We start from the raw sequence: 23072 nt of genomic DNA, 5'->3' as shown, positions 1-23072 counted from the left end.
GGGATAAAGAATATGTACATAAAGATATATGAATGAGTGATGGTATAGAGCGGCATAGGCAAGATACTGTAGATGGTATTGAGTGCAGTATATACATATGAGATGAGTATGTAAACAAAGTGGCATAGTTAAAGTGGATAGTGATACATGTATTAAATAAGGATGCAGTAGATGATATAGAGTACAGTATATACGTATACATATGAGATGAATAATGTAGGGTATGTAAACATTATATTACGTAGCATTGTTTAAAGTGGCTAGTGATATATTTTACATCATTTCCCATCAATTCCAATTATTAAAGTGGCTGGAGTTGAGTCAGTGTGTTGGCCGCAGCCACTCAATGTTAGTGGTGGCTGTTTAACAGTCTGATGGCCTTCTTCACGATGCTGTCTGTGTGGGTGGACCTATTCAGTTTGTCCACAATCATCTCCTTAGTTTTGTTGACGTTGAGTGTGATGTTATTTTCCTGACACCACACTCCGAGGGCCCTCACCTCCTCCCTGTAGGCCGTCTCGTCGTTGTTGGTAATCAAGCCTACCACTGTTGTGTCGTCCGCAAACTTGATGATTGAGTTGGAGGCGTGTGTGGCCACGCAGTCGTGGGTGAACAGGGAGTACAGGAGAGGGCTCAGAACGCACCCTTGTGTGGCCCCAGTGTTGAGGATCAGCGGTGTGGAGATGTTGTTGCCTACCCTCACCACCTGGGGGCGGCCCGTCAGGAAGTCCAGTACCCAGTTGCACAGGGCGGGGTCGAGACCCAGGGTCTCGAGCTTGATGACGAGCTTGGAGGGCACTATGGTGTTAAATGCTGAGCTGTAGTCAATGAACAGCATTCTCACATAGGTATTCCTCTTGTCCAGATGGGTTAGGGCAGTGTGCAGTGTGGTTGAGATTGCATCGTCTGTGGACCTATTTGGGCGGTAAGCAAATTGGAGTGGGTCTAGGGTGTCAGGTAGGGTGGAGGTGATATGGTCCTTGACTAGTCTCTCAAAGCACTTCATGATGACGGAAGTGAGTGCTACGGGGCGGTAGTCGTTTAGCTTAGTTACCTTAGCTTTCTTGGGAACAGGAACAATGGTGGCCCTCTTGAAGCATGTGGAAACAACATACTGGGATAGGGATTGATTGAATATGTCCGTAAACACACCAGCCAGCTGGTCTGCGCATGCTCTGAGGGTGCGGCTGGGGATGCCGTCTGGGCCTGCAGCCTTGCGAGGGTTGACACGTTTAAATGTTTTCCTCACGTCGGCTGCAGTGAAGGAGAGTCCGCATGATTTAGTTGCGGGCAGTGTCAGTGGCACTTATACTCACAGACATCATTCAAACAGTTTTAAAACTTGTTGTTAATCCCACCACAGTGTCCGATTTCAAAAGGCTTTACGACAAAAGCATTCAATGCGATTATGTTAGGTCAGCACCTAGTCACACAAAAACATAGTCAGAAATAGCATTATAAATATTAACTTATATTTGATGATCTTCATCAGAATGCACTCCCAGGAATCTCAGTTCCACAATAAATATTTTTTTTGTCCGATAAGTCCATAGTTTATGTCCAAATACCTCCTTTTTGTTCGCACGTTTTGTTCACAAATCCAAATTCACGATGCGCAGGCCAGATGAAAAGTAAAAAAATTCCAGTTCATAGAAACATGTCAAACGATGTATAGAATCAATCTTTAGGATGTTTTTAACATAAATCTTCAATAATGTTTCAACCAGAGAATTCCGTCTTTAGAAAGGAAAAGGAACGCAGCTACCTCTCACGGGCGCACGCCTGACTGAGCTCATGACATTCTGCCAGACCTCTTACTCAATCAGCTCTTATTCTCTCCTCCTTCACAGTAGAAGCATGAAACAAGGTTCTAAAGATTGTTGACATCTAGTCAAAGCCTTAGAAAGTGCAATATGACCCCATAGACACTGTATATTGGATGAGCAAAGACTTGAACACCTACAAACCTCAGATTTCCAACTTCCTGGTTGGATTTTTTCTCAGGTTTTCACCTGCCATATGAGTTCTGTTATACTCAAAGACATCATTCAAACAGTTTTAGAAACTTCAGACTATCTTCTATCCAAATCTACTAATGCATATCTTAGCTTCTGGGCCTGAGCACCAGGCAGTTTACTCTGGGCACCATATTCATCCAAGCTACTCAATACTGCCCCCTGCCATAGGAAGGTAAAACATTTTTCTCCACACAAAATTCTAAAGACAGGTCACCAGATATAAACTACTTTGGATATTTTAGCATCTAACACCCAGAGTACATTAAAATCGTTTACCTCATTTATTCATGCAATCATACAGATATTATCCCCTATATTCGTGAATAAAAAGCACTGACCTTATTAATTGCAGCTGAGGTTTCAATGTTGGTTGGATCTCGTCACCGTTTCTGTCGCATACCAGTTTGCCACCGGCCTGTACAGAACCCTCCGAATGGGGCCAGGTCTTTATTCTACGGATATTTAATCCGCCCGTGCATGGTTTCGGTGTCTCTATGGAACGACAGAAGCAGATATTGAGATCCGGCTCAAAGGACCAAGCTGTCACGAGAATTTTCAATCCCAATGATGATAACTAACAATTACTTAAGCTTTGACCAATCCCCGAGGTTTGCAGGACCCAGGGTTTAATAATAATTAGGAAAATACTCAGCTTATGCAAAAGGTTGGCTCTTTATTCACAAAAACGTTCTAAAGTCCATAATACAAAGACATGCCATTTTATATTTTATAACTCACCCCCTCCCTACCTACTACACGCACATACACACACATACAGACACACAAACAGTAGGTGGGATGTATCTTTCCCCATAGTTCTCACCACTCGTTTATCACTACCAAGCTGGCAGTTCCATCCTCCCAAGATTAGAGGGACCTTGATGGGACTCCCTTTCCTGTCATAAGTTTCTCAGAGATCTAACCAGGTCAGGTCATGCACAGTTTAATTGTTCTCTGTATTTTCTTAGTCACACACACACACATTTCTACTTGTCTCGACCAAACCTTATTAGACTGAAGTTTATCATTCTAATTCATTATACATGTTACATAATCAAATAATTACTAATAGTTACGTTTGTCTAATTATTCATTATATATGTTACATAATCTAATCATTATGTTTCAGGGTGGAATTCTTTAGTCATTACCTTAAAAATAAATGACCTTATCAGTAACAAATAAAATCCCAGGACATAGGCATATCTGATATGGGCAGAAAGCTTACATTCTTGTTAATCTAACTGCACTGTCCAATTTACAGTAGCTATTACAGTGAAAGAATACCATGCTTTTGTTTGAGTAGAGTGCACAATTATGAACTTGACAATGTATTAATAAACAAATTAGGCACACTTGGTCAGTGTTGATACAACATTTAGAACAGATGTGCAACAGTTCATTGGATCAGTCTAAAATTTTGCACATATACTGCTGCCATGTAGTGGACAAAATATAAAGTGTGCCTGATCTGGAATAATACATTATGGCCTTTATCGTGCATTTCAAAGATGATGTTACAGAAAAAAAATGTTTAAAAAAAATGTCTTTGTATAATCTTTTACCAGATCTAATGTGTTACATTCTCCTACATTAATTTCACATTCTCACAACCTTCAAAGTGTTTCCTTTCAAATGGTATCAAGAATATGCATATCCTTGCTTCAGGTCCTGAGCTACAGGCAGTTTAATTTGGGTACGTCATTTTAGGCGAAACATAAAAGAAAGGGTTGGATCCTTTTAACAAAGCCTAAGTCTTAATGTTTCTCAAATGGTGACAGTAAAACCATACTACACATGATAGCAATTCCAACATACCAAAAATAACTGACTTACCCTGCTCTTTCTGAGTAAGATACCTCAGGGTGAATGCACGGCTTACAAAATGACTCCTAATTTATTCTCTGTGTTCCTCCTTTCCTGTCTCCTCCCCATTCTCTCTTCCATCATTTTATTTTCCCTTGAGGGAAAGGGTCTGTTTGTTCTGGATCTACTCCAGAGGTGAGGGGCTTTTATTTTCTCCCTCTCAGTATCTCATGTGCCACTACTACATCGCCAGGGGCACTTACATTACCAGAAATTCACCACTAGGTGGCAGCTGGACACAGAATTGAGCGAAGTTATTATTACCTTAAGCTTACCATATGCTTCGCAGTCAAAACAGTTTGTGCAAATATTATGACAACATTTTGTGTCATTTTTGTTCGTTTTGGTATTCAACATTTTTGTGGGCTGTTGAAGCACACATTCTTGAGGTAAGTCGAAGTTCTGTGATTGGTCAACAGTAGGGATTCTTCAATTAAGTGTTTGTTGTCATTCAATGACAGACGGCTAGTTTTCAAGCTATAATTTTTCACTTGAAATATACTGCACCAAACATCTTAATTAGATGTAAAATTCCTCAACCAAGACCTCCTCTGCAAAAACGTAAAAACTATTGAATTATCTTAGATTAATTCAGACTATTTGAGGAAGTGTGCTGGCTGTGTTTTTTATATGCCATCTGGTGATTCTTAGTGACTATACTGTTCTCTTTGAAGTAGAAAGAAAATTGATATAAGTTGACATATTAGACATGTGTAAGCAGAATGAAGGCTGAAGCCCATGTGAGTGTACAAAGCTGCAACAACATCGAGTTAAACAGTAAACATGTAAAAAACTGAACGCAAGCAGAATCTGTGTGGATGAGGCAGGGTAGACTAACAAGACGTGCCTGGTCTGGGCCTTGTCTGATCTTATGAAGGCTACTGGACATGCACATGAGTTAATCATACATAGACAACATCGGCCTGAACATGTGAAGACCTTTGACAGGAACATTAGCTAATCAATGATTAGGCACCAGTAGGAGTATGCATGTCACTCCACCAATAGAATCTATGCCTCAATGTCTGAGCCAATAAGAGAAAGGAAACTAAGTAAGACAACAAGATTCACAAAGTGGAGTGATGATGTTATGTAAGGGTAAAACTGTATAAAACCAAGCACTAAGAATGAAGAGTCAGCTCTTTCATGGAATTGCTCGGCTTTGTTACTCTCTGTAATGAAGTCTATTTAAATTCACAAGCTCCGGTATTTGATAAGTATTTGATTCAGTATTTCCCACAACACCATCTCAAGAGGACAAACAGTAGAATTGCTGCTTGTTTCTTGTTTTTCAAGCGAATGGCTTTTTAAGGGAGAATGCGAGGCTTGCTTCGCCTCACTGAGTTCTGCTAGGAACAGACCAAACCTATGTTTGTGGATGCCTTTACAAACCTGACCTGACCCCAAACATATTCAATCCCCCCCCTTCCATCAAAGCACACACACACACACACACACACACACACACACACACACACACACACACACACACACACACACACACACACACACACACACACACAGACAGATGCTGACTGACTGCTCCTTGTTCCTTGTTAGACCTCCTGACTGACTGCTCCTTGTTAGTCCTCCTGACTGACTGACTGACTGCTCCTTGTAAAGGTAACTTACAGTATTAGTCCTGACTGACTGAATGCTCCTTGTAAAGGAAACACCAACATAAAGAGTCTTAATAGGCTCGTTGGGTCACCACCAGCCAGAACAGCTTCAGTGCACCTCAACATAGATTCTAGAAGTGTCTGGAACTCTATTGGAGGGATGAAACAACATTCTTCCAGGATAAATGACATAATTTGGTGTTTTGTTGATGGTGGTGGAAAACACGGTCTCAGGCACCACTCTGGAATCTCCCATAAGAGTAGAAGTTTAACATTTAATATCAAATACAATAGACCACATTAACTGGAATGACATTCACTCTCACGTGTGAAAAAAAAGACCCATTAGCCACACCTCCAACTCTTCTGATAAGCTGTCACCACTACATTGCCCCTGCCGCTATTCAATGTGCATGCGAATGAGTTGTTGGTGTTATGCCCTGACCATAGAGAGCATTTTATTCTCTATGATTGGTTAGGTCGGGGTGTGACTAGGGTGGGTCATCATGGGGATTATGTTTCTATGTTGGCCATGTATGGTTACCAATCAGAGGCAGCTGTTTGTCGTTGTCTCTGATTGGGGATCATATTAGGCAGCCATTTCCCCTTTGTGCTTTGTGGGATCTTGTCTATGGATAGTTGCTTGTTAGTACTATTGTTAGCTTCATGTTTCGTTTTGAGATTTATTGTTTGATTTTGCTGTGAGTTTCAATAAGAAATAAAAAGATGTGGAACCCAGATCACGCTGCGCTTTGGTCCAGTTATTCTAACGATCGTGACAGAGGAGGTATAGTGGGAGAGATTGAGCGAGGAGTGGGCAGCGAAAGTTGAGGGGAGTGAACCAGAGCCAACTCCCCGTACTCACCGTGGGGAGAGTGTGACCTGTCAGGCACCATGTTTTGCGGTGATACGCACTGTGTCTCCAGTGCGCATTCACAGCCCGGTGCGTTCTGTGCCAGCTCCTCGCACTTGTCGTGCTAAAGTGGGTATCTGTCCAGGACGGGTTGTGCCGGCTCAGCGCGCCTGGTCTCCAGTGCGCCTCCTCGGTCCAGGATATCCTGCGCCGGCTCTACGCGCTGTATCCCCAGTGCACCTTTACAGCCCAGTACATCCTGTACCTCCTCCCAGCACTCGCCCTGAGGTGCGTGTCACCAGCCCGGTGCCACCTGTACCGGTCCCACGCATCAGGCCTCCAGTACGTCTCCACAGTCCAGTACATCCTGTGCCTTCTCCCCGCACTCGCCCTGAGGTGTGTGTCACCAGCCCGGTACCACCAGTGCCGGCCCCACGCACCAAGCTTCCAACGACAGTTCCCAGTCCAGAGCTTCCGGCGACAGTTCCCAGTCCAGAGCTTCCGGGCGACAGTTCCAAGTCCAGAGCTTCTGGTGACAGTTCCCAGTCCAGAGCTTCCGGCGACGTTTCACAGTCCGGAACCTCCAACGACGGTCCACAGTCCGGAACCTCCAACGACGGTCCACAATCCGGAACCTCCTACGATGGTCCACGGTCCAGAACCTCCTGAGATGGCCCACGGTCTGGAACCTCCAGCGACAGTCTGCAGTCCAAAGCCTCCAGCGACAGTCTGCAGTCCAGAGCCTCCAGCGACAGTCTTCGGTCCAGAGCCTCCAGCGACAGTCTGCGGTATAGAGCCTCCCGCGACAGTCTGCGGCCCTGAGCCTCCAGCGGTGGTTCTCAGTCCAGAGTCCCCGGCGATGAACCATGGTCCGGAGTCCCCGGCGACGATCTATGGTCCGGAGTCCCCAGCGACGATCTACGGTTCGGAGTACCCAGTGACAATCTACAGTCCGGTTCCTCCGGCGACGATCCACGGTCCGGTGCCTCCGGCGACGATCCACGGTCTGGAGTCCCCGGCGACGATCCACGGTCCGGAGCATCCGGTAACAATCTCCGCACCAGAGCCGCCATTGAGGATAGCGTATCCTCGAGCGGAGTGGGTGCTTCGCCCCGCACCGGAACCGCCCCCGACGGTAGATGCCCACCCGGACCCTCCCCTATTAAGTCAGTTTTTGAGGCCGGAGTCCGCACCTTGGGGGGGTACTGTCAAGCCCTGATCATAGACAATAAAAAGCTCTCTATGTTGGTGAGGTCGGGATATGACTAGGGTGGATCATCTAGGGGATTATGTTTCCATGTTGGCCAGGTATGTTTCCCAATCAGAGGCAGCTGTTTGTCGTTGTCTTTGATTGAGGATAATATTTCAGCAGCCATTTTCCCTTTTGTTCTTCCTAGTATCTTGTCTATGGATAGTTGCCTGTTAGTTTTATTGTTAGCTTCATGTTTCGTTTTGAGATTTATTGTTTTGGTTTTTCTGTGAGTTTTATTTAGCAATAAAAAGATGTGGAACCCAGATCACGCTGCGCTTTGGTCCAGTTATTCTAACGATCATGACAGTTGGAAGCAATTTAGAAACTTTCATTAAATAAAAAATACATTATTTGATTTCAGGCAAATTAAATAAAGTAGGTTGGAAGAACCAAAGTGTAATTTTCTATCATTCCAAACAGTAGAATCACTTCAGATGAACAACAGCCCCATCCCCCTTTTTACAGTGCAAGTGTCAGACTTTTCACAGGCATAGTGAACATACAGCTGAGACAGCTGTGAAACGTGGAGGGTGTGTGTATGTGCAAATTACTGGCTCTTTAATTGCTTTGGGTCATAAAGACATTTAATAATATTTTAAGTACAAGTACATGAACATCAATGTATTACGTTTAGTCATACTGTATACAGTATACGCGTAGGAATTGTTACAGTTTCAAAGTATGTATATTTTTGAAACAGCATCAATCATTCTCAAAAAATGATATTATAAGACACTTCATGATCTTTTTCATTCACACTCCAGGATATGATACGATATGATCCTCACCCTGTATATTCAACACTATAACCCAGTTAACTGTGGACCAATGGAAGACTGACACCACAGCCAAGCCTATCTTAGGTCTATGTGCGCCAAATAAACAATCAATCAACCTGACCACAAACAATCAGACAATCAACTTGACCACAACTCCTAGACTACAGTGCGGAACTGTACGGTGGTGTTCTTCATCTTCTTCTTATAGTCTTCATCAAACTGTTCATTCTGGGCTACAGTGAAATGGTTCTTCCAGTCACCAACCTTTCCTGAAGAGTGGGAGATTGGGAGAGAGAGAGAGAGAGTAATGAGCAAAGAAAAGGTGGTGGACATAGAGAGGGGAGGAGGGAACGACTGACAGAGAGAGAGGTATAGGGGAGAAATGGAGAAGTCTACCTTTTCGCATGAATGGAGAGATCTTGAAATCCATGATTGGAACGGTGGAATAGTTGGCCATGCTGTTCTTCTTCATAGTATCAAACTGCACTCCTCCTCTCACCCTCTCCTTCTCCTCTGCTGAAGGAGACAAACCTAGGAAGGAGCACAGCCTGTCCAGCTCTCTCCCCGTATCCTGCAGGAAAACACACACTGGATACTGTACTTGTAGTATTATCTAAAAGTATTATCTGCCAGTCCATGTTGTCCTGCATCTGAGTGAGGACAATCCCTAGCCCAAAAGACGATGCATGTGCTGATACCTTTGTCTTAGCGTGGGGACGGTACTGGGCCAGCACTCTCTGTGGGGCCAGGTCTCCATTGACTTTCTCAAACGCTGCATGTTGCATGTGACCCAATGACCAGTCATTCCCTTTGGCTAATAATTCTCTTATGGGTTCGGTTTTGTCTGAAACCTGTGGGAGGAACTTACCCACGTATGTGACCACGCCTAAAAAGGTCCTAACTTCAGCCACGTTATGGGGGAGGAGCATGTATGTGACGGCACTGATCTTGTCCTTGTCCGGTTCTATTCCAGCTGCACTGATTCTGTGTCCCAAGAACAAGACCTCTGACTGTGAGAAGGTGCCTTTTTCATTGATTGTCAAGCCAGTGTCCTGGAGTCTAGTCAGAACTGCTGTGAGTCCTCATGTTCTGCTCTGTCCCATCCGCAATCAAGCACGCGTCCGCGTGGACTATGACTCCACTTTGCCCATCCAAAAGCTGGGACATGCGTCTTTGTAATTGGACCGGAAGCGATTCCAAATGGCAAAACGTTGAAACAGTAGCGGCCAAACCGTGTTATAAACATTGTGAGTGCCCTACTCTCTGGTGACATCGGTATCTCCTAAAATCCTGAGTGGTATCCAGTTTTGTGATGACCTGTGAGCCATCCAACTGGGCTGGCGACTGTTCGATGTGTCTCTCTCTGCAGAGTGCCTCATTCAAGTTAGTCATGTCCATGCAGATCCTTATGTCCCCATTGGCATTTGGGAACCACCACCGTCCCTGCACACCAGTCAGTGGGACTCTCTATTTTAGACACAGCCTCAATTTCTTCTATCCTCCCCAATTCATCCTTTACTTTGACCAATAAAGGGACAGGCACATGGCGGGGGGTGGTAATGGCATTGGGGATGTCATCCTTCTTGAGGCAGATTTTGTAGTCACCTTGTAGTCTAGGAATTTCTTTTTCAAAACTTTGATTGTCAGACAGCTAAAAGTGTCCTCTCCTGTGACATTTCCTGCATTCCTCATCCTTTCCTGGGCAATCTTTCCAGTTGTGGAAAGGGGATTTCCCACATTTGCCACAAACGCTTGAACTGGTTACTGGCCCTGTCCGTGATTGTTTTTTCCACGTCTGTCTCTGTGTTCCCCTCAGGTTTTTTAGCACGGTATGAGAACGCATATATTTCCTCACTCTCTTCACTCTGTCTGCATGGAGCTTCCTCTGCACAGCATTTCCTGCTGTTTTTTACTGTCTCACTGCGTGATTTACAGCTTTGGACAAGGTAAGCTGTGAATCCAACTATAACTTCAGAAAGTTAGATATGTCTTATTCCCACTAAAATCTGATTTTGGATCAGTTCTTTCCTGAGTGAGCCAAGCTGTCAAATTGACAATGTTCCGCTAGCTTGTGAAGAGCTGTGATAAAGCTGTCGGCGGTTTCACCCAGCTTCTGTTTGCGCACATTAAACCAACCTCTCTCAAATATAATGTTGTGTTGTCCTACGAAATCTTTAAGGGCACTGCAGTTAAAACCTCTTGCTCCTACTTGAGACGCAGACGTCCCATCTAGACATCAGGAAATGCAAATGTGCTACGCTACATGCTAATAGCACTCGTTAAAACTCAAACGTTCATTAAAATACACATGCAGGGTATCAAATTAAAGCTACACTCGTTGTGAATCCAGGCCACAAGTCAGATTTTTTAAATGCTTTTCGGCGAAAGCATGAGAAGCTATTATCTGATATCATGTAACACCCCAAAAGACCCACAGGGGACGTAAACAAAATAATTAGCATAGTCGGCGCTACACAAAACGCACAAATAAAATATAAAACATTCATTACCTTTGACCATCTTCTTTGTTGGCACTCCTTGATGTCCCATAATCAATATTGGGTCTTTTTTTGGATTAAATCGGTCCATATATAGCCTAGATATCGATCTATGAAGACTGTGTGATAAACACAAAAAAATAGCGTTTCATAACGTAACGTCATTTTTTAAAAGTAAAAAAGTCGACGATAAACTTTCACAAAACACTTCGAAATACTTTTGTAATGCAACTTTAGGTATTAGTACACGTTAATAAGCGATAAAATTCATCAGGAGGCGATGTAAATTCGATAGGTGGTCGTCTGGAAAAAATGTCCGGAAAAAACTCAACCAATACATCCTGTTGGAGGCCGGAGGGAATCGGTTCCCTTGGGTCGGTTCGACCAAGAATCAAATCCGAAGCAAATGAGAAGACTCTAGACATCCTGTGGAAGCTGTAGGTACTGCAACCTCGGCCTCATTTAATACGGTTCACCTTTAACAATTCCTGGAAGTGGCGCATGGATATTTTTTTCCATTTTCAGTGATCAGATTTTCCTGCGCTTTTCGATGAAACAGACGCTCTGTTATAGTCACAGCCGTGATTTAACCAGTTTTAGAAACGTCAGAGTGTTTTCTATCCACACATACTAATCATATGCATATACTATATTCCTGACCTGAGTAGCAGGGCGCTGAATTGTTGCGCGATTTTTAACAGAATGTTCGAAAAAGTAGGGGGTAGGAGCAAGAGGATATTATTAAGTTTCTCTTCCTCAGTCAACAGTGAAGCCTTTAATATGTCCTCGGTTTCATCACCCATAGTGTAAACCATACAATCAACATTCTCAGCGGAGCTAATGCGAAATCTGTCAGCACTAGCCACTGGCCTGTCCAGGTTTGCGCAAGAGTGCATTGAACTTGGGAGTCACCAGACCTGAAATCCCACCAGCTTCTTCAATAGGGTCTAGCTGCAATGTCATCTGTCAGAGCAGTCATCCTTCAGGGTCTCTATGCTGCTACCTACTGATATGTTATCTCTCAGTGCATCTCTCAGTGCATCTCTCAGGAAAAGTGGGGGTGTATAAAGGAACCACATTAGGAGAAGTGGGGATTTCAAAAAGAGTCTTTAAATACTAGAAACGCTCTAATTCTATAACAACTAGAACCACCATGGCTTGATATTTCAATTATTATTATTTTAAATATTCAATAATATTCAATATTGAATATCACCCATATAATAATATTCAATATTGTAAAATTAATGTATGCTCTTATAAGTAAAGGTAGCTAACGTTCAAAGACAACTCACACAACTTTGTGGGCTATACTCGGCCTTGTCTCAGGATGGTAAGTTGGTGGTTGAATATATAGCTCTTGTGGTCTGGGGCCTGTGCTTTGGCAAAGTAGGTGGGGTTATATCCTGCCTGTTTGGCCCTGTCCGGGGGTATCATCGGATGGGCCACAGTTTCTCCTGACCCTTCCTGTCTCAGCCTCCAGTATTTATGCTGCAGTAGTTTATGTGTCGGGGGGCTAGGGTCAGTCTGTAATATCAGGTGTATTTCTCCTGTCTTATCCGGTGTCCTGTGTGAATTTAAGTATGCTCTCTCTAATTCTCTCTTTCTCTCTTTCTTTCTTTCTCTCTCTCGGAGGAACTGAGCCCTAGGGACCATGCCTCAGGACTACCTGGCATGATGACTCCTTGCTGTCCCCAGTCCACCTGGCCGTGCTGCTGCTCCAGTTTCAACTGTTCTGCCCGCGGCTATGGAACCCTGACCTGTTCACCGGACGTGCTACCTGTCCCAGACCTGCTGATTCAACTCTCTAGAGACAGTAGGAGCGGTAGAGATACTCTCAATGATCGGCTATGAAAAGCCAACTGACATTTACTCCTGAGGTGCTGACCTGTTGCACTCTCGACAACTACTGTGATTATTATTATTTGACCATGCTGGTCATTTATGAACATTTGAACATCTTGGCCATGTTCTGTTATAATCTTCACCCGGCACAGCCAGAAGAGGACTGGCCACCCCTCATAGCCTGGTTCCTCTCTAGGTTTTTTCCTAGGTTCTGGCCTTTCTAGGGAGTTTTTCCTAGCCACAGTGCTTCTACACCTGCATTGTTTGCTGTTTGGGGTAGGCTGGGTTTCTGTACAGCACTTTGATATATCAGCTGATGTAAGAAGGGCTATATAAATACATTTGATTTGCATTTTTTGCAGAACTGAAATTCCATACTGTCATCTGTGGAGACCATGAGTAACATCCAATAACCCAAGCGATGTCTCGAGTGGCACCTTTCGCACTCCACTTCTCCGTATATGGTTCCTTTCAAAACATCCACTCCTTTCAAAAGCCCCTCTTTTCCTGAGAGGTGCACTGCACTGAGATTCCATATCATTGGGTGGCAGTATAGAGACCCTGAGGGATGTGTGCTCTGAGAGATGACGTCGCAGCTGGACCCATCTCGGCTTCTACCTCTTGTAACGTTGCCCGCAGTAACATAGTCCTCTCTCGTTAACTAGCCCAATTATGATCTACGCTGCTAATCTCTGTTTCTGTGCCCTCCTTGCTTTGAAACAGTCTGTCGGCTGTATGATTCACGTGGTAAGTCCTTCACGTTTTTGTGATTATTAAAACCATTCTGACACCATGTAGTATTATTTAAAATAAGGAGTTACGACAAGCTTCAGCATGTCTACTGGCCTATGCTGTGCATGTCCTACATAGGTTACGGATACCCACAAGGGACATCCTACTACAGTACTCTTCCTCACTGAAAGCTAATTCTTGAGATTATCAATATAACAATATAACACGGACATACACACTGCCTTTATGTACGTTAATGAGCTATATAATCTGCAAAGAGGTCAGAACCTTTATGGCACAGGAGGTAGTTGTTCTACTCACCTCAACCATATCCTCATAGAAAACGTAGTGGAGTTTTGAGTGAGTCTGTTTCCTCTCCCACCAGCCAGTTACATGGTCGTACCAGGGACCAAACACCACTGAGGAAAGCAGCCATGTGGACATGAGAGGATGTTAGAGAGATAGATAGAGTTGCATATATAGTCAGGAAAAATACTGATCAATAAGCCCTGAATCACAGAGCCTCATCAACATCTGTACTGTGCTATCTCTCTTACTCATTGTAATTGATTTGTTCACAGACTCGTTCATTCACTCGTTTATTCTCTCATTCACTCACTCTTTCCATCCATGAATCTCTGTAAGAAGTTGTTCCAGTCTCCTGGCTCTGGGTCGGCCTTGTTCATGCGGTCAAAGTGGAAATAAGACACTGCATTGTCCTTGGCATTACGGGCCACATACACTATCTGCAGGGAGAGGGAGAGAGAGAGAGAAATCGTTGCAATTACAACATAACTTGATGTAAGAGTATATTATCTAATTATACAACGGGTGGGTCTAATCTTGCATGCTGATTAGTTAAAACCACATTACAGCTGGTGTCTGTTCCACAAGTTACCACCGGCTAAAGCTATGATGTTGAAATGCCTATTTACTCTGTTCCATTTCATTGCGCAATCCACTGTCTCGTCAGCCCATCCAGGCAATTTATAAACTTGATCTCCACTATAACAATCATCTAGACATTCTCACATTTCTTTTAGACTAGCATTTGTATAAACCTTGGTGTCTGTCTCTCTGACATTTGCAACATTGTTTCAATATTCAAATTCAGTCTCCAGCGGTCCCATAGTAATGAACGTGTTGGGAGTCAGGACGAGAAAGACAGGCAGGCAGCGTTTCTCAGCCAGTCGAAATCATGAATCAGCTGGTATCATTTTTATGGATATATACAAAGAAATGTCAATAGGAAACAGGTCAAATGAAGTGAAATGTAGATAGTTTGCAGTCTTTTCAGCTTCAGTTTGAAGTGAGTGTGTTAGCTGTGTTGTTGGCTAGCTCCTCTGAACAACAGTGTCCTGACGAGAGAGCATATTTTCTACATCAGGTGAAATCGCGCATCATTAGTTAATTGTTATGCATGTATCCAAATAAATGTCACTAGTAATTCTGGATGCTCTGTTTGACATGACTGTAAGTTAGCCATAGTTGGATAGCTAGCAAGCAAGGTATAAGAAAATCGCCAACCAGTATGGCAATCAAACATTTTGAACGAACGACTGAGGGGCGTCTATAGATACAGAACAAAAAGACATAACAACTGAGTCATCCGATAGAAAGGATGACCAGCCGGCTTGGGTAGCAACCTTAGATTTTTGATGGGACTACATCCCATGGAAGGATGAAAAAGTATGAATAAATTCATCAAAATAATGTTTTTTTAATGAACATTTGTCAACCTGTTGTATAAAAGTGATAATGCCCTCGAAGCCGGTGTTTGGAGGATATGTTGGTACAGTTTGCCGGACCTCGACTTCATCTCGGGTCCAACAACACCCATGTCAATATATCCTCCTAACACCGGCTTCTCGGGCAATATCACTTAAACAAACCACACAGAAGGAAATGGAAGAGGAAAAAATGAGGACAACAAAAACTGTTTACAAAGACTGGAGTCTTCGCAATCCACACGGAGACGCACGCTGGTTCTAGAGGGGTTTGCAAAAGTTAGTGTATTGTGTTATGCTGCCCTCCATTGGGGATTCACACAAATTGTGTCATTAATTAAGCTCACTTACTGGACAAAATGCAGCACAGGAGGTTTGAGGATGCATAAATGTTAACCATATGCTATACCAGCAGACATGAGCAGAGTCAGATTCACAGACTACACAGACAACAAGCAGAGAGTTACATATAATGTACCCTGCAGTTCTGCTCCCAGAAGGACTTGGGCACCAACTGGACTGGAAGGTGAGTTTTGATGAGGCGAGGAGAGGTGGATAACTTGTCTGCCAGCTCTGTTCCTGTGTGTACAGAGGGGTGGGGATCTGAATCGGTTACTTTTTGGAGATAAGGATGATTTTTACAGTAAACCTGCTTATTGTCATGTAGCTGGAATATGTGATTGGCACAACTTCTCACAGTATAAGATTTCAAGTCATTCAAAAAGTCCTTCAACTTTGTGACAGTAAAAAGGCCGTTGATGAGGACTTAGGTTATTGTATTGTGTGTGGTGTTTTCCAGATTCTGTTTTCAAGCATGACAAAGATTTGATCTACGCAGACTTTATTGATGTGTAATCAAGATAAAGGCTTCACAGTGTGTAGAGTTATATCAGGGTTGTATTCTAACCTGGAGGGAGAATATGGAAGTCACTCTCCAGGAAAGGCACCCTCTCATAGATAGGCAGTGAAGTCTGACGCTCAGGGGCTGTCTGACCAAAATACAGCAGGTCTAGAATGTAGGAGACCCATGTGGTACCTGGGAGAGAGAAAGAGGGGGAGGGAGTATGGAGAAATGGGGAGAGAGAGGCATGTCAAAGATTTATTTCTACAAAATGTTGACAACACACAAACACACACACAAACACACACACAGACCTGCTTTGGGGTAAGTGGCGATGAGGATATCATCTGGCCTGGCCTGGAAGTTTTGTATGTTCTCCCAGTTGTCAGTGAAATAGTGGGTCATGGAGACTCCATGGAAGTCAAAGAGTTTTGGTCGAGGTGGCAGCTCCATCTGTTACAACACAGTCCACCTCTGATCAGAGAGATATTATCAGGGAGAATTACAATAATCAACTATTCACTAATATTCTTGCTTAATTCAAGGATATTCTCCAGGTGACAAGAGGTCCCAGTTTCCACATATAATTCCTTGCCAGTTCTCTTGTCAAAATACATACAGTACAGAAAATGATAGACTGTAGATGGTCACGATGACTTTCCAAAGCACAACTAGCTGACTATTAACATTGTATGTTTCCAACATAATGAGCCTGATATGTGATCTATAAAAAATTGTTTGAATAGGCCATTTGATCCTGTATCTACAAAAGTAAGAAGCTGGTTATGTTACGTTAAAGGGAAAAGGTCTGCAGGTTTCCTGGCATGGTCTCTATAGGTAGATGGCCAGTAATTTCGGGCCAAGATCTTATCTGTACACACTTCAAAACCAGACCACAAGCACTTTCAGACTTAGGCATGTAAAGCCTTTGTCAGTCTCATGGAAAAGATCTAAGAAAAGGCAACAATCTCTTCGATTCTATCGAATAGTCAAATGTACATTTGAATACATTTCATAATATTTGCATTGGTGTCAGTAAAAACTTTGAATAACTTAAACAACTTTATCTGCTTTTGAACCTTAATGAACTTCATGTTCACCACAGTCACATTTATTCATGCTAAAATACAAAGCCATCATGCACAAATACACAATAGAAAGACATCTGCGGTAAGACAACACAATTTGTGAGCAGAGAAAATAAATAAAAGTCAGTTACATTACACTCAAAATGTTGAAATATGCAAATATAATCATAAGATATATCAGCTACTGTCACAGAACATTTGAAAAATAAAAAAGAGAAGCTCACATTTTCCATGTTGAATGGAATTCAGTAGTATCCTGTTTGGCAACACTTCTCAGCTTTTCAGTCTCTACTTGTCTCTGTACAAGCAGTCCTTCTGCTTCTCCTTCCCCTGTTCCTTTCTCTTCCCTCACTACAGGCAATGTATTTTCTCTCTTGTTTTGGTTTATATTTTCCAACCCAGCTTCGCATTCTTATCTTACCTCCACTCCTTCTTACATAAGTTCTGAACTCTCTCTCATTACTGCAACCACAGATGTATTGTGTCAAGCCACCCCCTCCATATCCTTTTATTCCCCTGTTAGTGACCACCCTCCTTCTGCTTCACATGCACACATACACTCACTCTGATACTTCTTTCTTCTAATGGGTTCTAATTCTTCTTTCCAGTGTGTAGGTTGGTTTTTATTTCATGCACACATGTATGTGTGTATTAGCACTCCTCTCACAAATTATGTCACAAAATGGGTAAGGTGACAAGAGCCTAAAGCAACTCACTTAAATAAACACACATAAGGTTTTCAGCTCTTTTGAAGCTCCCTAGAACAGAGCAACATGTTGTCAAAGAAACTGGAGAATACCCATTCTCTCAGTCCTTGATTCATTCCACGCTTGCTCTAATTTGTCAGGCTAGCGGATATGAGCAGATTTCAACAGCACAGTGGATTCCCAGAGAGATGCGTAGAAAGTCTGCATGGGTCTGGTTCTAGATGACCTCTCCTCTCTCTTGAAGTAATGCACTGGTTGGATCCTTTGTGCTCTGGGTCTGTGAATTACCACTTCATCATAATGTTCTTTAATCCTCAGGTACTTTCCCTCTTAATGTCCTTGTTAAGCCTAATTTAATTTGCCGCCCTCGTAGGCCCTCTCTTTTACCCCTCGGACACATTGTTGGCCCCTTTTCAAGTAAGCACTTGCTTTCCAGAACACTGGACCAAGCGACCCTCGAACCAAACAATTTGTCTACTCAGAGAAGGGGGGATTTGTGAAACCAGTTCTCATAAGATGTTGTCTACAGGCAACAGTATATGTTAAGGTGATTGCATGTGTGTGTGCGTGACACAAACTGAAAGTGGGAGTATGATTCTCTGAGGTATGTGCGTGACAGCGAGTAAAAGGTGGAACAGAGTGAGAGAGGGAGGGGCACTCTTCCACCGCTCTCATGCAACAGAAAGATAAACTATTTTCACTCTTGCATGTCAGAGAGAAAGAGAATGTGTGCCTGTAATCAATCAATCACATCTATTCATAAAGCTCTTTTTACATAGGCAGATGTCACAAAGTGTTTATACAGAAACCCAGCCTAAAACCTCAAACAACAAGCAATGTGGATGTAGAAGCATGGTAGCTAGGAAACACTCTCTAGAAACGCAGGAACCTAGGAACAAACCTAGAGAGGAACCAGGCTCTCTTGTACCCCTCTGCCTCTAGTCCACTGGGACACATTGTTGGCCCCTTTTCAAGTAAGCCCTTGCTTTCTGGAACACTGGACCAAGCGACCCTCTGACCAAACAATTTGTCTACTCAGAGAAGGAGGAGGGATTTGTGACACCAGTTCCCATAAAATGTTGTCTACAGGCAACAGTATATGTTAAGGTGATTGCATGTGTGTGCGTGACACAAACTGAAAGTGGGAGTATGATTCTCTGAGGTTTGTGCGTGACAGAGAGTAAAAGGTGGAACAGAGTGAGAGAGGGAGGGGCACTCTTCCACCGCTCTCATGCAACAGAAAGATAAACTATTTTCACTCTTGCATGTCAGAGAGAAAGAGAATGTGTGCCTGTAATCAATCAATCACATTTATTTATAAAGCCCTTTTTACATCAGCAAATGTCACAAAGTGCTTATACAGAAACCCAGCCTATAACCCCAAACAACAAGCAACGTGGATGTAGAAGCACAGTGGCTAGGAAAAACTCCCTAGAAACGCAGGAACCTAGGAAGAAACCTAGAGAGGAACTTAGTTATCTTGACCCCTCTGCCTCTAGTCACTGGGACACATTGTTGGCCCCTTTTCAAGTAAGCACTTGCTTTCCGGAACACTGGACCAAGCGACCCTCTGACCAAACAATTTGTCGACTCAGAGAAGGAGGAGGGATTTGTGCAACCAGTTCTCATAATATGTTGTCTAAAGGCAATAGTATATGTTAAGGTGATTGCATGTGTGTGTGCATGACACAAACTGAAAGTGGGAGTATGATTCTCTGAGGTATGTGCGTGTAAGAATGTTCTAAGATAAATACACAATGCAGCAGACTAGAGGTCAAGAGGGCTAGAGAGCAATAGAACTAGTGCTTTTCAGTTCAACATCTGATTAGGATCTGTGTAGGAATTTCAGTCCGGGACTCATAGCTACATGTGGAAGGTTTTCATTGGTCCAAATTGTCTATACATTGAGCCTGAAACGGGATACTTGGTATTTGGCCACTGCCACTCTCCTTCTCTCTTTCTTTCTCTCTCTCGGAGGACCTGAGCCCTAGGACCATGCCCCAGGACTACCTGACATGATGACTCCTTGCTGTCCCCAGTCCACCTGGCCGTGCTGCTGCTCCAGTTTCAACTGTTCTGCCTTATTATTATTCGACCATGCTGGTCATTTATGAACATTTGAACATCTTGGCCATGTTCTGTTATAATCTCCACCCGGCACAGCCAGAAGAGGACTGGCCACCCCACATAGCCTGGTTCCTCTCTAGGTTTCTTCCTAGGTTTTGGCCTTTCTAGGGAGTTTTTCCTAACCACCGTGCTTCTACACCTGCATTGCTTGCTGTTTGGGGTTTTAGGCTGGGTTTCTGTACAGCACTTTGAGATATCAGCTGATGTACGAAGGGCTATATAAATAAATTTGATTTGATTTGATTTGCCTCAATTTTACTGCAAGGAATGCTAATTGGTCAACCACAGGCTAGGCCTGGGTAGAAACTACATCCTGTCTCTTTGTTCAGTGGAGAAAACACTGAGGACAGGGAAGAATAAACATCTACTTTCCAGCATAACAACTATGATTTGTTCTCTTTGAATAAATATATTTTTCTACTCCTGATTTTCTTTGTTGTCTGTGTTATTGAAGAATAACAACTGCTAAAGTGCGACAGCGAGTAAAAGGTGGAACAGAGGGAGAGAGGGAGGGGCACTCTTCCACCGCTCTCATGCAACAGAAAGATAAACTGTTTGAACTCTTGCATGTCAGAGAGAAAGAGAATGTGTGCCTGTAATTAATCAATCACATTCATTTATAAAGAAACCAAGCCTAAAACCCTTAACAGCAAGCAATGTGGATGTAGAAGCATTGTGGCTAGGAAAAACTACCTAGAAAGGGAGGGAACCTAGGAAGAAACCTAGAGAGGAACCAGGCTGTGAGAGTTGGCCAGCCCTCTTCTGGCTGTGCCGGGTGAAGATTATAAGAGTATATGGCCGTTAAGGCCAGATTGTTCTTCAAGATGTTGAAACGTTTATAGATGACCAGCAGGGTCAAATAATAATCACAGTGGTTGTAGAGGGTGCAACAGGTCAGCACCTCAAGAGTAAATGGCAGTTGGTTCTTCATAGCCGAGCATTCAGAGGTCAAGACAGCAGGTGCGGTAAAGAGGGAGAGGGAGAGAGAGAAATAGGGTAGAAAACAACAGGTCCGGGACAAGGTAGCACGTCCGGTGAACCGGTCTGGGTTCAATAGCCACAGGCAGAACAGTTGAAACTGGAGCAGCAGCACGACAAGTTAGCACATCTGGTGAACAGGTCAGGGCTCCAATAGCCGCAGGAAAAACAGTAGAAACTGGATCAGCAGCATGACCAGGTGGACTGGGGATGGGGACAGCCAGGATTTATGAGATATGGTCCTAGGGCTCAGGTCCCAAGAGAGAAAGAGTGTACTTAAGTTCACACAGGACACCAGATAAGACAGGAGAATTTCACCAGATAGGACAGACTGACCCTAGCCCCCCAGCACATAGACTATTGCAGCGTAGATACTGGAGGCTGAGGACACTCTGTCTGGGGACACTTTGGCCCTGTCAGACAATAACCCCAGATAGGGCCAACCAGGCAGGATATAACTCCACCCACTTTGCCAATGCACAGCCCCCACACCACTAGAGGGATATCAACAGACCACTAACTTACTACCCTGAGACAAGGCTGAGTATATGAAGATTTCCTCCACTGCACAAGTCTGAAGGGGCTTCAAACCGGACAGGAAGATCATGTCAGTGACTCAACCCACTCAAGTCGAGTATTGCAAAAAAAGCCTGGCACGACGTGACGCACCCCTCCTAAGGACGGCATTGAAGAGAACTAGTGAGCGACTGACTCAGCCCCCGTCATAGGGTCAGAGAATCCCAGTTTAGGGAGGGGAGCAGTCCAGGCAGAGACAGCAAGGGCGGTTCATCACTCCTGTGCCTTGCCATTCACCTTCACACCCCTTGGCCAGACTCAATTATAGGACCTTCTGAAGAGATGAGTCTTCAGTAAAGACTTAAAGATCGAGACAGAGTCTGCCTATCTCACATGGATAGGCAGACCATTCCATCAAAATTGAGCTCTATAGGAGAAAGCCCAGCCTCGAGCTGTTTGCTTAAAAATTCTAGGGACAATAAGGAGGCCTGCATCTTGTGACTGTAGTGTATGTGTAGGTATGTATGGCAGGACCAAATCGGAGAGATATGTAGGAGCAAGTCCCTGTAATGCTTTGTAGGTTAGCAGTAAAACCTTGAAATCAGCCCTAGCCATAAAAGGAAGCCAGCGCTGGAGTAATATGATCAAAAATGTGGTTCTGGTCAAGATTCTAGCAGAGGTATTTAGCACTAACTGAAATGTATTTAGTACTTTATCCAGGTAGCTGGAGAGTAGTGTTGCAGTAATCAAATCTAGAATGGACAAAAGCATGAATGAGCTTTTCTGCATCATTTTTGGACAAAAACGTTCAGATTTTTGCAATGTTATGAAGATGGAAAAGGCTGCCCATTAAATATTCTTGATATATTCATCAAAAAAGAGATTGTGGTCTAGAGTAATGCCAAGGTTCTTCACAGTTTTATTTGAGACAACTGTACAACCATCATGATGAATTGTCAGATTAAACAGCAGATCTCATTGATTCTTGGGACCTAGAACTAGCATCTCTGTTTGGTCCGAGTATAAAAGTAAAACATTTGCCACCATCCACTTCCTTGTGTCTGAAACACACTTTCAGGGTTGGCAATTATGGGGCGTCACCATGTTTCATCAAAATGTATAGCTGTGTGTCGTCCGCATAGCAGTAAATGTTGACATTGTGTTTCCGAATGACATCACCAAGAGGTAGAATATATAGTGAAAACAATAGTGGTCCTAAAATAGAACTTTGAGGAATACAAAAACTTATCATTGATTTGTCAGAGGACAAACCATCCACAGAGCCAAACTGATATCTTCTGACAGATAAGATCGAAACCAGACAAGAACTTGTCCGTGTAGACCAATTAAAGTTTCCAATCTCTCCAAAAGAATGTGGTGTTTGATGGTGTCAAAAGCGTCACTAAGGTCTAGGAGCACAAGAACAGATGCAGAACCTTTGTCTGACGCCATTAAAAGATTATTCACCACCTTCACGAGTGCAGTCTCAGTACTATGATGGGGTCTAAAACCAGACTGCAGCATTTTGTATACATTATGTGTCTTCAAGAAGACAGTGAAATATCACGCAACAGCTTTTTCTATAAAGTTTGAGAGAAATGGGAGATTCAATATAGGCCAATCATT

The 23072-nt window shown here is 43.4% G+C and overlaps 1 protein-coding gene across 2 annotated transcripts; it reads right to left on the bottom strand.

The window, feature by feature from the left end:
• Window positions 1–8170: 8170 nt before the first annotated feature.
• LOC112222248 (cytosolic sulfotransferase 3) lies at window positions 8171–17607 on the bottom strand. 2 transcript variants are annotated; one of them, XM_024384975.2, is made up of 8 exons: window positions 17343–17607; window positions 16345–16504; window positions 16097–16225; window positions 15668–15768; window positions 14082–14208; window positions 13784–13881; window positions 8784–8958; window positions 8171–8656 (listed from the first exon to the last, which is right to left on the bottom strand). In XM_024384975.2, exons 2-8 carry the CDS (start codon window positions 16481–16483, stop codon window positions 8544–8546), a joined length of 882 nt encoding a protein of 293 aa, XP_024240743.1. In that variant the 5' UTR covers window positions 16484–16504; window positions 17343–17607; the 3' UTR covers window positions 8171–8543. The 2 variants fall into 2 exon arrangements, with proteins under 2 accessions (XP_024240743.1, XP_024240742.1); XM_024384974.2 differs by having other exon boundaries at window positions 16345–16483; window positions 17343–17606.
• Between the last annotated feature and the right edge of the window lie 5465 nt (window positions 17608–23072).

Source organism: Oncorhynchus tshawytscha, linkage group LG22, assembly GCF_018296145.1.
Source record: "Oncorhynchus tshawytscha isolate Ot180627B linkage group LG22, Otsh_v2.0, whole genome shotgun sequence".
NCBI lineage: Eukaryota > Metazoa > Chordata > Actinopteri > Salmoniformes > Salmonidae > Oncorhynchus > Oncorhynchus tshawytscha.
The sequence above is the reverse complement of the archived record's forward strand: the minus strand, read 5'-3'. Positions and strand labels throughout refer to the sequence as shown.